This window comes from Bombus affinis, chromosome 7, assembly GCF_024516045.1.
Source record: "Bombus affinis isolate iyBomAffi1 chromosome 7, iyBomAffi1.2, whole genome shotgun sequence".
Lineage (NCBI taxonomy): Eukaryota > Metazoa > Arthropoda > Insecta > Hymenoptera > Apidae > Bombus > Bombus affinis.
The window spans coordinates 2,285,168-2,301,704 of NC_066350.1; the positions used below are offsets into that span (position 1 = coordinate 2,285,168).

Genomic DNA, 16,537 nt, shown 5'->3' on the forward strand with positions numbered 1-16,537 from the left:
ACACTTCAACCAACTTACACTCGCGCAACTACTCCCGCAAACATTACAATCAAGTAAAATGATTAATTGTTGGGAAAAAAGCAATATGGAAGATACTCCCTACGTCTCGATAACGTAATTTCCTCGTCATCGACAAAGTTACTTCCTAGAATACCAAACTTTGACTGTATATCGTGTTCTAGCGTAATCCGGCCAAAGGCGAACAACAGTTCCTTGCCTCGATCACGGTGCAGCGGTTCCTTCCGTGACCAAGCTGGACGACAGACACGCTCGATCGTGGGAGAAAAAATGGACAACGCGTCGGCGTTGCCGTGAAGTTTTTTCTTATGTACCTACTACTCACTGCATGCCATATAGCCCGGAAAGATAATTATAGTTTCTCGATCGACGTAAGAATTTCTGAGATTTCTGCCAGCTAGCCGCCTTCTACGTCGTAGAATAGTAGTAGAGTATCTTTATAAGCAACGAGTGTGGGTGAGTCGACCGCCCCTACCATGGTAAAAGGCGGTAGTGGAGGGAAAGGAGACGGAGGGGATGCTAAGGGCCAAAGTGAAGGCTTCGCCGGAGAAAGATTAGCAGACCAGCCAAGACTTTCGTGTTTCTCGGATCCACAGACCCGTAGATCATGATAATTGTGAGAACAATTCATCAGGTAAATTTCACGCTAAGCGGTCCCCGGATTCGTTGGCATGTACCGATCATCCACCGGCCGGTCCATTAATCACGATCTCCAATTGTCGGTCGGCTCACTCATCAACGCGATATGTGTGCGAGCTTTCGTCTTTTTTCTCGATCGAACGGATCGACCATGATACGCGTTTTTGCGCAACATTCCTCAATATCATCATACAGAATGTAACAGAGCGCGTGTAAATGTCCGATGAATTATATCTATTTTACGATTCTGTTATCTTTTTTACGAAAATATCACAAATATTTATGCGAAAATTTTAAATATCAAGGCTCCAAACTTACTTATACGTTTGTTACACGGCATTTTGCTTGCACACATAAGGGTTAAGAATTAATCAACATAGCGGAAGAAGAGAAAACGAATTAGTTGTTGCTCGTCAAATGGTCTGCAGACATTTAATATGCTCAAATTGTGATTTTTGAAATCCCGTAACCGTAAGACGTTATTCTCCAGTTGACGTCTTCTTCGCGTCCGTAAATGCTCAATTTGTCGGCACTTTCTACAGGTGTTCGTGGTTGAAATCACTTACCAGCCATAAACGGGAGAACAACCGAACGGATAATACGTGTTTGCACTAATAGTAGGTCCTTCGTAAACATAGGGTAGCTTCTATACGCTAGCAATTATTATCGTACTCCGTGTAAGTATGTTCAAATACGGTGTACGGGCGTTTATCAATGAAGTTGCTTCATCATCATCTCAAAATCACGGCTACGATAATGACTGTCGCATTATCGTTGACAGCTAACACAGCGATGCTAATCACGAAACCCGTAATCCTAACTTTGCAGATTTTTCAATGATTGTACATTATCGTCGTCGATCTTTTCGATTGGCGTTTAAAGAAATTTAAGTCTTTCGTTTGGAAACAGTCGAAGACAATCGAGGAAGAGAACGATCAATGCATATTTATCGATCTTTTTATCTTTACAGACTTTTATAAACATCTATACTTAGAAGATTGTGGGTATCGTGTATAATTTTTCAAGCAAGAAATATAAAATTTCGCAATTTTATTTCTAAGCTATCAAGCTATCGGAAGTTACTCGTGAAAGTTCTTTCCGATATCTAGATCATTCCTTGAAATAACTATTGATTATAATTCTTAACGATTGAAGTAGGAAAGCAAAACAAAAATATCATTAATTTTTATCAACAAATGCGACAGTTTGATCTTATCATTTATTAATTAAGTAACTGCCACGTTATTCTTAAACATCTATTTCCATAATTACAATTTACAACAAGGAACAATCCGGAATTTGTTACGATATATACAATCTCACGGAATGAAAGAAAATTTTCCCATTCATCGTATTACGATCAATACCATGTTCAAAATTTAAAACAATTATCGCGTAAGAAGTAAAAAATTGTCGAAATTCCTTGATACAACCGTTAATCTTCTACCTCGACCATTTGTAACTCTTCCGGCATTGTTACGACATTATAATAGCGCAAAAAGCCAGTCGAGACCAAAGGAAATCTTGAGACCTATTGTAAGGAGAGAAAAAGGAAGCACCGCTTGTCGAAAGAAGAGTACAACGCCGATATCCCGATTCTGGCGCGGTGCGAAACGACGCGTCGCGGTTCCTCCGGATCGTGGGAGAGGCGCGCGTGAAAACCGTGGCTGTCGGTTTGGTTCGGTCTAAATGTAACCCTAAAAGTTCGAGGCAACGGCCAAAAGAATGTATAATTACGAGGCATAAAAATAACCATCGCCCACTCAAAAGTATTCGTTGCGGCTGGCCAGTGTGTAACGATGTGCCTTTGGTTTTGGGTCGTCGCACCCACAACTCGGAGATTCCCATCGATCTCTCGACACACCACCCGTTTCTCTCTGAACCAAAAGATGTTCGGCAATTTTTCGACAGTGATTACACCAGCAGCAAGCCTCGCCTGACCCGCGCTGTAAAAATCTTGCTTTTAAGTATAAGGCAGGCGAGTGGACAATGGAGAAAAAGTCGAAGAAACTCTCTCGCCACCGTCCATTCGTCCGTCCGTTTCGAAGAATTTGAGCGCGAATTGAGGGTGGAGAACAGGGATTTTACCGTCCAAGAGCCAGCAATCTTTGAAATCGTTTTCCTGCGTGACGCTCGCGGGCGTCTGTTACACCTTTTTTATGCGATAAAAGACTATACGCAAAGAAAGTAGTGGTCCCAGGATACACTTTCCTAGCGACGGTATCTTTCTTCGGAAAAGCACGGAAATTCAGATTCTCGTGGGAATTCGAGCCAGGAATGAAAATATTAAAAAGAAGGGAAAAAACGTATACGATTCATTGAAATAACTATGCGTCGTTACCGTCGGCTTCGGAGCGTGTTACTGAAACCTATTAAAAATTATTTTATGAAAATATTGCGAATGTCTCATCGAAGAGTTAGAAGCAGAGTTATACCTACCATACTCTATAATCTGACGAACAAAGTTTCGAAATAGAAATATTAGCACTTTCAGCACTAACATATTGCGCGTGTGACAAATATATTATGTTTTGAAAAATATTTACCTGACCCACGCATCTTTACTTAAATCACCTACTAATCTAGCAATTTATTTTTACAGGAAAGCTAACTATCGAGTTTCTGACGACCGATGAGAACCGGAATCTCGTCGATCGAAACGGAGAGTAGGAAAATCGTCCGAATCACCATCTGTCATGGCGGATTGTTAACTCGGTTATAGCGCACGCATATCAAATCGTTCGTGACGTACCTTAGCACGAAATGGGCAGCGCAGTAATGCGATTTGGATATATGGAGAGTCCTCTGGGATATTACCAGTACAGAGCTTTCTCCCCTGCGATACGACAAATGATATGCATATGTAAATACGGTGACCGAGCATTACGAATCGGCCTAACGCCGGGAAATCTGATTTGCAAACCTTCCTACGAATATTCGAACGCGTACGTCGTTACTACTTGTGATTACTTTACATTTTCCAAAATCTTTTTCAATCTCGCGCAGTAAAATTTTCTTCTTAATGATACAAGCTGAAGCCAGTAAACGTTTAATTATAATATTCGACTGCGATTCTATCTTTTTTATCTAAAATTATACTCGCAATTAATAACACGATCAAAATATGTTTCTCCGTGTCGGCATATTTCTCAATTCAAAACGTACTTACGCTAGTCTAAGTAATCCGCACTAGACGCGCTTCGTCGTGGAACGTCTGAAACGGAAAACTGCCGAGAAGAGAAAAACACGGTTTTCTCTGAATTGATCCAGTGACCTCGAAACAACACAGCCAGAGAGAAAGGTCCAAGGGAGTTTGGTTTTATCTCACGGTCTTTCACTGTATCAGCGGCGCTCGGATGATCCCGTTAACAGGATCAAGACTCGTGGCATAGACGAAGGGTTCTTGTTATTCGCAATCGCCTTCTCTGGTCCTTAGGGACGCGAAATCCCCTCTGGATGCTCGGAGAATTACCAGGAACGCTAAGATATATTCATTTGCAGAATACACAACGAACGAAATTACTCACTGCCATCTTTCTCGTTAACTTTTTCCTAATGAAATTAAATTGAAATTAAATTAAATAACAATCGACTTATCGAGCGTCGATCGAGACTTGCACTTTCTCGAATCGCGTTTTCTTCAAGATCGTGTCCATACTTTTCGAATACGATCCTGATGCAAAAATTATTCTTCGTTCGACTGTAATTCTATTATTCGACGAACATATTATGCAAAAGTGGACGAATTTAGATCTTGGTCGTTTCATACGCTAGTTAATATCTACAACGGAAATCGAGAATTTTAAACACGACTGCATTACGATACCCAGAGCAAACGTTATAATTAATGAAGCGAAAGAAACGTCTTAGATACGACTCGTAATAATACGAATACATATCTACCTGTAAGACATAGCGCAGACTTTCGACCCTCGTCCCAAAGTACCAACCCTTAGCCCTTGCCGTCGTACTAATGATTTGCAAACATCGACCCTCCGCTCGTTTCGCTCATTACAAAGTTTTTTCCCGGCGTGTTGCGCATGAACAAGATGAAAGTGTTCCAGGAGTTTGGAAAGAACAAGAAAATGAAATTGAACAATCTCGCTTAGTTTTTTGGTCTTGATCGTTACAATAGATCGTAAAATCGATCACCATAATTCATATTTAACTCCTTGTAATCATTATTGTTACAATTTATTTCCCAAGTCTAACGTTTCAAATATCTTTCAATAAAAATCAAAATTTGGAGAGTAGAAGTTCTCGAGAATAAAATTTCATTTCCATATAAGCAATTAATCGTGTGTTTCGTTTAATAAAACGAATACAGCAAGATAATAATTACAAATGTCGTAACACTGTTGAAATTATTTGTACCTACGTCAGGAAATACTCGGAAATTATTGCAGAGATTTCTTTTTTATCAAGGAATGTCAATTAAATTTCTATTTTACGCCTCGCTTGAGTGCCTGTTAATATCTAAATTAAACAATCGATTGAGCGTACGTTTCACAAGAGGCAATAATTAAAAGATTAAAGATATCGATTGAAATTCGATCAATTGGCGCGTATTATCAATTGAAATTTCTACGTGATATCCATTAAAGAAGTAGTAATTTAACGGTATCGAGTTTATATCCGTTATCAGATTAATTGTCTGCTCTTTCTAATGAAAAGAACATATAAAAAAGTAGGAAACCGATAGTTGACGATATCGATACTATCTTGTCTTTATAATCAAAACTACTGGGATTTCACGTATCTCGAACGTCAATCTCTCCGGTTGCGCTTATTTTCGTTCCTGATAAAAATCTAATATTTTGTTTATCCTTATCAACGCGACGTATGCTCTCGGAATGTATATAAAGTGATCGATACAGTTTCTGTCCATCATAGTATTGTGAATCTTCTTAGCAATATGTTCACTCTGAGCGCTTCATTTGTGCTCTGCCTCGCAGTCGCCGCATTTGGTAAGTAATAACAACCGAAAAAAAATCTTTCAAAGTCCTCGAATATGTCCAACATTGAATTTCTTTACATACTCTATATCGTATACTAACTATATCTATATCTTAGATATAGCCTTCACGCCTTAAGCAAGTCAAAGTAATTAGTTAATTCGATTGTTACCAAATGTTTTGAGAATGGAAATAAAAATCGGTAGAAAATGGATAAAAGTTTATGGAATTGTATGAAATTGTCTTAGGAAATTTAAAGGATCGTTCTCTGCTTTGCTCGCTCAATTGCAACTCTTTATTTCGATAATTTTAATTTTCTCAACTCGTTTAGTGCGCGGTACACAAACGATTACAATGACTAAACAAAAGTAAGGCTTTATGCGCGAAGCTGTATGAAACCGCGAATGCAGTAACCTTACTATGATTTTGTCTTGGTTAGGCTTCCCTGAAGGCCAAATTGTCGGTGGCAAAGACGCACCAGTTGGCAAGTTTCCCCACCAAGTGTCTCTGAGACAGAACGGAAACCACTTCTGCGGTGGCTCCATCATCGACTCACGTCACATTCTCACCGCAGCTCACTGTGTCGAAGGGTATGTATTATAAAATTTAGCGCACAAAGAATACCGAAATTAAGAAGCTGTCAAACAAAGCAGATACACAGAAATCATATTTATTAAAATATATTTACAAAAGTACAAAAGTAAAGTAAGCTTCGAGTTTATCACTGATTGCTGAAAATTTTTAATCAATGGAACATGTTTGTCTTATAGACTGAACAACTTAAAAAGCATTACCGTCCACGCTGGAACGAATCAACTGAATACAAATGGACAGTCTTACGGAGTGGAAAAGGCCGTTGCGCATAAGGGTTTCAGCTCGGTCACCCTTGTCAACGATATAGCTTTGATTCGCGTGAACAAAGATATCGCGTTCAACAACTTGGTGAAACCAATCAAATTGGCAACCGGTAGCAACAATTATGAAGGATCAAACTGCGTTTTGTCCGGCTGGGGAACTACCAAAGTAAGTTCGAAACATAGCCGTTTCAACGATTACTTGAAATTATAATAATTAAAGAATGTCTTGTTAAGGAACTCGAAACTTCGGAATTTAGAATTTTCGTATTCGAAAGTATTCAGAGCTTAGTTATAAAAATCATATTAAATTTATTTTTCTATCGGAATGATACATTTAACATGTATTTCGTTTACAGCTCGGAGGAAGAGCGCCAAACAACTTGCAATACATCAACTTGCTGGTCGAGAGCCAATCAAAATGCAAGCAAGCCCACTGGAGAGTTCAAAGTTCCCACATCTGCACATACACCAAAGTTGGAGAAGGTGCATGCCACGTGAGTATATTTAACACACTTTGTATTTAAACGATGCATGCTTTTTCATCCAAATACGAATTTAAAAATTGAGATCGGTAATGCTAGAATTTCTAAGACTTCTTTCGTTCGCTGCAATATCGACCTTATCAACATTTAATTCACGACTAATCTTTTCTTTTCGAATTTCAGGGTGACTCCGGCGGTCCACTCATCCACAATGATGTACAAATCGGTGTCGTTTCCTTTGGACAACCTTGTGCCGTCGGCAAACCTGATGTATACACGAGAGTGTCATCCTTCGTATCCTGGATTGATTCTCAGAAATCGTATCTTATGAACGAAACTGAAGAACAACCGGAAGACGGTATCTACATTGTTTAAATTTACCCGTTTCTAATATTTCCGCAATAAATCCTGAATTTTTATATTTTCATAATGGAGTAATCAGTTTTGAAATGTATATGAACTTAAATGTAATCGTCACTTTTATATACAGCAAAAGTTTTAAAAAATAAAAATCATCATTTTGCAATAAAGCACGTACGTGTTAACTATCTCTTTTTCATCTTTATATATATACCTCTAGCTTTTTTGAAGAGCTGACCAATCAGAGGAACTATTTATATGATTTACAAGATTTCTATTCAAACGGAATATTCTATTTCTCATTATATGAGACTTCATGCCTCTTTATATCTCAGTTCGTCGGTAGTTACACGTGCCGAACTAGAAAAATCTCAGAGTGTTTCCTACGCCCTCTGTGGTTTTCTGCAGAAAATATAGGAATTCCATATATTCGACTCAATCGTCAAAAGCGATAAAAATGGACCTGGCATCTTATAAGGTATCGCGTCACATGTTCTGTAATACCGACCATTCACAGGTTTTATTACGCCCTCTACAATTTATAACGTTACACGAGTATAGTTAAACCATTCGAACGTGCTCCGTTTATTTAAACGGAACTTTAATTAGTACACGTTTAAATAAGCTTCTGGTAAATTAACTTATTTTTATTTTTTAATTACTATTATATGAACGAGAAATCGTAAATAGTAAGAACATTTAGTACGCTCTTATCATGTGAACCTCAGTTACACGAGCTTGTCCCGTGACAGATTCTAATAAACGGAATTTTACCGTATGTTCAATTCACGAATCATACACAACAATTGAAAGCAAAATACAAGCTATTGTGGTCATTCATAAAGGATTATAATTATAGACGTATTATATTATAAACGTAACGTGAAATACTTTCCGTGTTTCACTATTTAAAGGTTTATAGTATATAACTATTATATAAAATCGTAAATTATTATTAGAAGGAAAATAAAGAATTCTATAGTATGCATCTGTACAAACTGAATTACCGATTGATTGAAGCAATAATTTTGAATAAAAAGTACTATGCTCTTAAGTTTTGAAGGTACTGACCAGATAAATAACTTTATCTTATACACTGTATATAATCTATAATCTTATCTCTAACTAATAATGATATGAAGATTATATTACTTTTACTCTGATTACTACGAATATTCAAAATCACTCCACCGCTCGTTTTCTTTCTTAATCTGACTACACTTAACCGTAATAGATATAATGTTCTGCTTTCGTTAAATAAAACTACGTAAATAACTAAATTAATAATTCAACTAAAATAATACTTTAACATAATCATATATTAAAAAGTAAAATATACTACTCGCGCATTGTTCCAGTTTATACTGAACGAATATTTTGGTAGTCCTCTTGGTTACCAATTTGATTCCCTTTTCAACACCTTTTATTTCCCTTTGAAGTTATCATTTATGAAAATACTGCTAAACATTTATTTATTTCATGTTAATGAATATTTTTAATTTATAAATATTATTCATTACTTAAAGTTGTTATAAATTAATGGAATGAAAAATGTGGAAAATGAAGATTTTTTTATTATACAATTTCAAAATTTTGCAGAGGATTATTATATATTATTGGATTGATAAATATTCTGATAAAATATTTTACATGGAAAATTTTTCACGGAATCAAAATATGAAAGATAAATAATAATTAAATAAATGATGCATTTGTAGTAGTAATTGTTTATTATCAGAATTATTTCTTTTTTTTTTTTTTGTAATTTCATCGTCTACGGTGTATTCAATTTATTAATAGTAAAAATTTTGTATGTAAAGTGTTCGGTAAATGGAATTTGATTCATCATGTGAACAATAAAAGTTACACTGTTACTTTTCTAATATTGGTATACATAATGATATATAAAAATTAATAAATTTATGCGAGCAGAATCATTGGATGTATTAAAAGAAGAGATATAGATACTTTCAAATACTCTGTCTCATTTTATAGATGAATCAAGATTTCATCAAACATGGTAAAACCTAAGCAATCATTATTATTTGTTATATAATTCGTAATTATAGCGTAATACATCACAGTAATTATGAATTATGTATCAAATAATATGAATTAATTAATTGCGATTGCGATTATGTTCTTATATACTAATTAAACGATCTATTAAATTGTTAGTAAGACTATCATTAATTCCTAAATTGCGGATTGTTTTTTTCTTTTTTTTTTTTTTGTTAATAATCTGTAATAAATTAATGCCTATTGAAATATTACAGAAATATGGAATTCTCTACTTCATTTGCGATTACAAGATGTAAATATATTTTATCGAGACAATTGGGAAATAGAAAGTAACAAAATTACGTTCGAAAAATAAATAACTTAAATAAATATCTTTTAATACTCCCTTTTTTAATTTAATTTAAATTATTGTAAAGAAATCTTAGTTCGTTATCTACGAATGGAAATAACATATCCTAGACAAATCCAAACAACTCAGGGACAAACTCAAAAAATTTTATTGGCTCATTGGCCGTCGCTCCAACCTAAGCACGCAGAATAAAATTACGCTCTATAAGACCGTAATAAAACCTGTCTGGACCTACGGAATCCAACTATGGGGAACAGCAAGTAATTCCAACATTGAAATACTCCAACGCTTCCAATCGAAAACGCTAAGATCCCTATTAAATGCACCCTGGTATGTTACCAACGAAACAATCCATCATGACCTCAAGATACCTACAGTCAAAGATGAAATACACAAGTCCAGAAGCAGATATAACACAAGAGTCAACAACTACCACAACCCACTAGTCACCCAACTACTGGACACGACGGACCAGATCCGCAGACTAAAAAGAAAATACCCTCTAGATTAAATCCTTAGATTCTACTAGAACCAACAATATAAAAACTATTATAAGCCATGTCATTGTATCACGCCAAATGAAGTTACTGAAAATTCTCAACGAGAATTGATTGTAAATATTCTAATAAATAAAAAAAAAAACAAGTCCAGAAGCAGATATAACACAAGAGTCAACAACCACCACAACCCACTAGTCACCCAACTACTAGACACGACGGACCAGATCCGCAGACTAAAAAGAAAATACCCTCTAGATTAAATCCTTAGATTTTACTAGAACCAACAATATAAAAACTATTATAAGCCATGTCATTGTATCACGCCAAATGAAGTTACTGAAAATTCTCAACGAGAACTGATTGTAAATATTCTAATAAATAAAAAAAAAAATCTACGAATTACACTACTTAGCTAGAATCTTCACATACGAAAACGAATGAGGAGACATACATTATATTTATTAGTTATGGTCATGTCTTGTTTGATCATTTTCAATTTCGATTACTTTTCAAATCCATACTGTTTTGTGAATGGTTGTATTTTCGGTTTAAAATTGCCGCATCTTGGGAAATTTTCCGGTGGTTTTGGCATATCAGATACCTCCCCAACTTGTAAAATGACTTCCATACCAGCAAGATGATGAAAAATTTGATGACAATGGAACAGCCAATATCCTTAAGAATGAAATAAAATAAAATCGTTTAGTTATTATGCATATAAAATCTTTAAAATCTCGATTTGTCAATATTCGCGATTACCTGGATTATTTGCGCGGAATCTAATTATGGCATATCCGTTGTTTGGTATAGGAATGTCATCTTTTCCTTGTGGAGAAACGAAATTCCTTTCTATTTGATTTTTCTTTTCAAGTTCTTTGAAATATTCCAGTGTCATCTTATTCGTAGTATTTGAACTTGTAGTGGCACCCAAGGGTTGACCTAAGCCCATAACATAAAATACGTATCCATGCAAATGGAAGGGATGTCGTACAGATACCGTGTCAACTGTAAATTACAAGATAGTACATGTATATATCAATCACTTTATCAAATAAACATTTTGTAAAGTAATCTGTTAATTCCATATTTAGATAACATTTAACATACACTCGTCTATCAGGATTATTTCCACGATGGAGTTCAATGGAATTTTAATCAAGTGAATACACGTGCACAGAGCTCCTGGATGGCAGTGGGGTGGTAAATTTTCGATGTTACAAAATGCATCTGCAGGTGTGTCTTCCAACTGAGTGAGCGGCGGGGAGGATGTACCAGCTGAACTTATGTTGTTTATCGTCGTGGCTACTATCCATTTTGGTGATGGAACTATTAAGATTAAAAAAAACAGAAAAGGATTAATCATATGTTCTTTCAAGAAACAAACAGAAAATAGAATAATCGGACAACTATATCCATATCTTACCCAGAAAGTTCTTATATGTGTTAGGTACGAACACCTCTTCCGGTTTATAATTCTGCATGGCTATAGATAGATACAATTTTACATCTGGTTCTTTTTTCAAAATATCTGGATCGACTGATAAAGCGTTGTTTAATCCATTGCCACAAATATAATTGACCGTAGAATTGCAAACGGAATTTGCGATATCCAGCACCTATGATTGTAATAACTAAAATTATATATTTCGCTAACTAGATTATTGCTATATCTTACCACTACTAAAGCCACTATTAAACTAAATATATCTTTACCGATTAGGTAATTGAACATTTTTACGATTCAGTTAATCAGCAACTCCATATAAAATACAAGAAGACTACTTACTAGGTCATGAGGAATAGGATTATCAAAAGTAGGTTCTTTTGTCTTTGGTGTAGTAGATGCTCCTTCGTATTGTAATAAAGCTAATTGTTGGATACCGTTATAGGCGTTATCATCCAACCCACGCAGTTGTATCCAATAGGCACCAGGTGTTTGATTAGTATTAATGACAAAGTCGTATCGTTCTCCTGTGAAATTTGTTCGAAAGGAAAATTAAATGAATAGAATGACAATTTTATTAATAATACTATTTTGCATTTTTATTAATATCGTACCAGCCAGAGAAACTATAGAATCAACAACGACAGGTTGCATAGGTTGACCATCGGAAGCAATAACGGTAAGACTATGGCCTTCGATAGTCAATTGTGCAGGGCAAACGGTACAGAAGGAGTTAATTAAACGAAAACGATAACGTTGATTAGCACCTACGGTGATTACTTCAAAGGGAATGTTTGACGTAGCGTTACTGGGATCCTGGGATGGACAAAATTAAGAAACTAAGTTAATATATGGTATTTAATACATAGCGTCTTTAAAATGTAAATACTTTGAAATCTATTGAGATATGTATAATTTTATGTGCTGGACTAGATTAGCTGCGTAGTAGTGATAGTTGTACATGAATATCAGTGTGTGGAAGTATGTGTGTGCACGGCGTCTCGAAAACAAAGAAATGTAAACTGTTCAGTTAACAGTCTGGTATGGAAAAAGGTGAGACGTGTGCAAGTGTGTATCGATGGATATTTCTGAAATCGTTTATCAAATAAATATATAACTATTCTAATATAAATTCTAAGTGTAAATTTAGTGTTCTTATACCATTATTTCGACTATTAAGATCCAAAATTCTCAACAAAATCATACATGATAAAAAGGTATATACTACTATACTGTATTACGTAATCAAATTTTAGAAATATTTAAATATAAAAATACGACGATTTTATTTTAATTATTGGCTGAGATTTTCTATGATAAAATATTTTAAGTAAGGAAATCAAACTCACAATGAATCTTCCTTTTCCGTTAATTAAGAACGCATCGGGATTCTGATGAACTACGCCGGCTCTACGACCTGGAAATCGGCTCGTAGCCTCCTCTTTAAACCAATCGTTAATTACGATTACGTGATTTGCTAGGTCAAAATCATACAAATTTTGATAGGGTTCATCTTGCGGTGGTGATCGTACAATGAAACTTCCGAATACACCATCCAATTTTTGCGTTGCTGTGTGAGCATGCCACAAATGAGTTCCCCAATTATTAGCAAAAAATTGATATCTAGCAAAAATATAACATTCGAGTAAAAATTCTTTATTTCAAGTTATTTGATACTCTTGTTTGATGAATGTTTTATAGTATTACAGATTTTCCTGCCTCGATTATTATTATGATTATCATTATCATAATTACCCTAGAATAATCAAATGAAATTTTATCTCATAAGGCTGTTCTAAGATGAAAATTCGTATTTTTGAAAGAGATTCAATTTTAATTGTATTTCTGTATTATTTTTCTACGAAGAAGATAAAGTAACTCGAGGAATGTAAAATTGAAGGCCACAGATGATAACATATCTGACATTTCCTGTTTTTTATAGAAGAGCAATTTTAAAATTCAATACATTGTTAATTCTTGCCTTTCTCGCCCTTTTACATGTACTTTTTGTTTGTACTTCAAAAATATTAACAATATTTAGTATGCAGAATGATATGAATTAAATTAAATTAACATGAAAACTAATATCACTCGTTCTTCACAAAGTATCGTGGATTTTTCATGTATTTTCAAGAGAATTATATCTTCGAATTTATCAGGTCATTCCCTTTTTCATTTATTTCACGTTAAAATTTTAAACACACTTCGACTTATTATGTTTTCTTCGTGTGCTCTTTAAACCTTTGCTCTATATGGCTTCGGCATATTTTTCTAGCGACGTTACCAACTAATCGACGCAATAAATATTTATAATTTGAAAATTTTTTAATGTCACCGCTGTGGCGACATCCGTCTGCAAATTATTAAGTATTAGCAATTTTATATCAAAATGATCGATCATGAAAGCTACGATGTAACGTATTACAATTAAATTTTCGCAATTTTAACATAATTTTTAAATTTTACTCTACCTAAATGTGTCATGAATCATGATCGGACACTGTGTCAAATGTGGGACCCCATCGTAATGCGGAGAACCATGTTGGAGGATACCATGCCAATGAACCGTAACTGAATCTGACTTTAACAGATTTTGTACATCAACCACGACATAATCTCCTTTGCAAACTTGTATAGTTGGCCCTGGTATCATTCTATTCACAGTCAAAGCCATCCGTTGCGTTCCATCCCCGGGAACGCATTGACAGTTAGGGCATAAAGTATTTGTAGCGTTGGGCATACACAAATTGCACGCCCTGAAAATGAAGAATTATTCCTTAAATTTTATTCTTTATTTCATAATCGATCGTTTCTAATTTACTTGTATCTTATTCCTCAATTTACTTTAACTATTCCTTAAAATTTCTATCTGAAATGAAACTTATCATACGTAATAAAATATATACAATCTTTGATACTTTGATACGGAGGTTAAACCTTCTGTCACGGAACTTTTTAAACCGCAAAATACTCACAGTAATAATATTGGAATAATTAAAGAATAAATGATCACAAATTTAATTATAAACACTACATAAGTAAGTAGCTAGTATTGATACTTCAAATTACGATGATAAGTTGTGAAAAAAATTTCAATAATTTCTAGACTTTTAAAAATCAAACATTTTTTACTTTTTAATTTGAAAGAAGTTTAACGAGTTTTCAATACTAATATTTCATCATTATACTCACTGGCCATTAACGGGATAACGTTCAATTACGAATTTATAATAACACGTCTTTGATTCTCCTGGTCTACATGTTCGTGCACACTCGATAGCATTTGACAAGGAATAATCAGCAAGTAGTTCGTCAGTTAAACAGTCATTTTCATTAACAAGTCCCATTCCACTAATGCCGGGCGCGTAACCCGCAATGATAGATTGTAAGACTGCATTCTGAACTAAAACTGAAAGGTTGGATCACGCCTTTTTCAAATTATGTAATACATAATTACATAAAAAATATAATTAAGCTCCACTACGAAAGAATACATTATCATATATTATAAACACTATTCCATTTTTGTGACAGTTTTCGAACTATAATATTGTTAAAAAACTAACACGCTACACATATGGAGTTGAAAGAATTCAATATTCAATAACACCAACGATAATGTAATGTAAATTTTGTTAGTTTCGGAAACAAATAACATAAAACAGTTCTAATATCTACTGGATGTATTATTTCTGCTTGCGTGTTATTGAATTATTTCAAAAGAAGAGAGATTCTTACCGGTAAGAATAAGAACAAAGAGTAAAGAGGTTCCCCGCAAAAGATTCATTATGAGATCGCAATTCTCATACACTGGACTATAAAATTATGAGTTTATATAATATCAGTATTTAAATCTTTCTTTCAACGAAATTTAGATTAATTGTTTGATAAGACTAAACTTTCGTATAACATTTACGTACTGTTTCTTTAACTACACGATATCAGTTTTTTATGTGATTTGAAAACACGAAATTACAATTAGGAAAGTACATATCACTCTACCGATCTACGATATAGCTAATATTTTAATTATTACGCTTTCAAAATAGATCATCAGGTGGGATTATAACATGATTGAGGACTTCCTGTGACCGAGGAATTTAGTCTTACGTGAATATACGTATCTGCCCATTTAGTCTTTAAAGAAGATTATATTTCACTAAATATTTTCAAAATAGTGGAAGACAAACGAGTGAAATTAATTCGTTTGATAAATTTGAGAAATAAATTTCTTACACCCTTAGATAATCCACTATTACGTACAATACAAAATATTATTTGTAGTAATAGGGATCAATTAAATGGGCATAGAAACTGTTATCAAAACAATAACTTTTTTTATGTTTAATTTACACGTCGATATATTTCATTACATATACCCAAATGATTGATATAAAAATTTTAATGTTATCGGAGTGGTTCGTAAACATGGATTAAATATTAGGAAACTTATCGTACATAAAATCTTCTGTTTTATTTTTACAAATCATCGCTTTATCGATCATTATAAGCAATTTATCATTTGTGACAGCGAACGTTCCTTTACTTCCAAGAGACGTATATCGTCACATCCTGGCAAGATATATCTCTTATTTTTAACATATCACCTTGCTCGAACGAATGGATTTTTGCTCATAGATATTATAGATATCATAAAGTATGATTTGCATATGCATATGGAAGTATTTGTAAGTGTTTAAAACATTTAAAACATTAAATATTTAAAACTTAAATCATTTCTCCAGTTGTAAGTTACGTCGTAATTTTAAATGGATCGTATAAAACTCTGTTTTATAATCACTATGTTATTCTTTTAATACATTTGTTGACAATAATCCATCTATTTTTACTTACCGCTATTATTAACCATCGACTTACACTAAAAATAATATGTAGATTTTATTAACAGCA

At 34.1% G+C, this 16,537-nt stretch overlaps 2 protein-coding genes across 2 annotated transcripts in view; one reads left to right on the top strand and one right to left on the bottom strand.

The window, feature by feature from the left end:
• Window positions 1-7,481, top strand: part of LOC126918395 (chymotrypsin-1-like) — a 253,434-nt gene extending 245,953 nt beyond the window's left edge. The window contains exons 2-6 of the mRNA XM_050726263.1: window positions 5,563-5,624; window positions 6,052-6,202; window positions 6,383-6,635; window positions 6,826-6,963; window positions 7,135-7,481. Of these exons, the coding sequence (XP_050582220.1) occupies window positions 5,573-5,624; window positions 6,052-6,202; window positions 6,383-6,635; window positions 6,826-6,963; window positions 7,135-7,326 (786 nt within the window). The 5' untranslated portion in view covers window positions 5,563-5,572 and the 3' untranslated portion in view covers window positions 7,327-7,481. The remainder of the gene's footprint in view (window positions 1-5,562; window positions 5,625-6,051; window positions 6,203-6,382; window positions 6,636-6,825; window positions 6,964-7,134) is intronic.
• A 3,139-nt stretch (window positions 7,482-10,620) lies between these two features.
• On the bottom strand, window positions 10,621-15,556 carry LOC126918356 (uncharacterized). Its single transcript, XM_050726177.1, has 10 exons — window positions 15,365-15,556; window positions 14,819-15,035; window positions 14,098-14,382; window positions 12,976-13,249; window positions 12,241-12,442; window positions 11,969-12,153; window positions 11,606-11,798; window positions 11,290-11,508; window positions 10,942-11,187; window positions 10,621-10,857 (listed from the first exon to the last, which is right to left on the bottom strand). Exons 1-10 carry the CDS (start codon window positions 15,411-15,413, stop codon window positions 10,685-10,687), a joined length of 2,043 nt encoding a protein of 680 aa, XP_050582134.1. The 5' UTR covers window positions 15,414-15,556; the 3' UTR covers window positions 10,621-10,684.
• Between the last annotated feature and the right edge of the window lie 981 nt (window positions 15,557-16,537).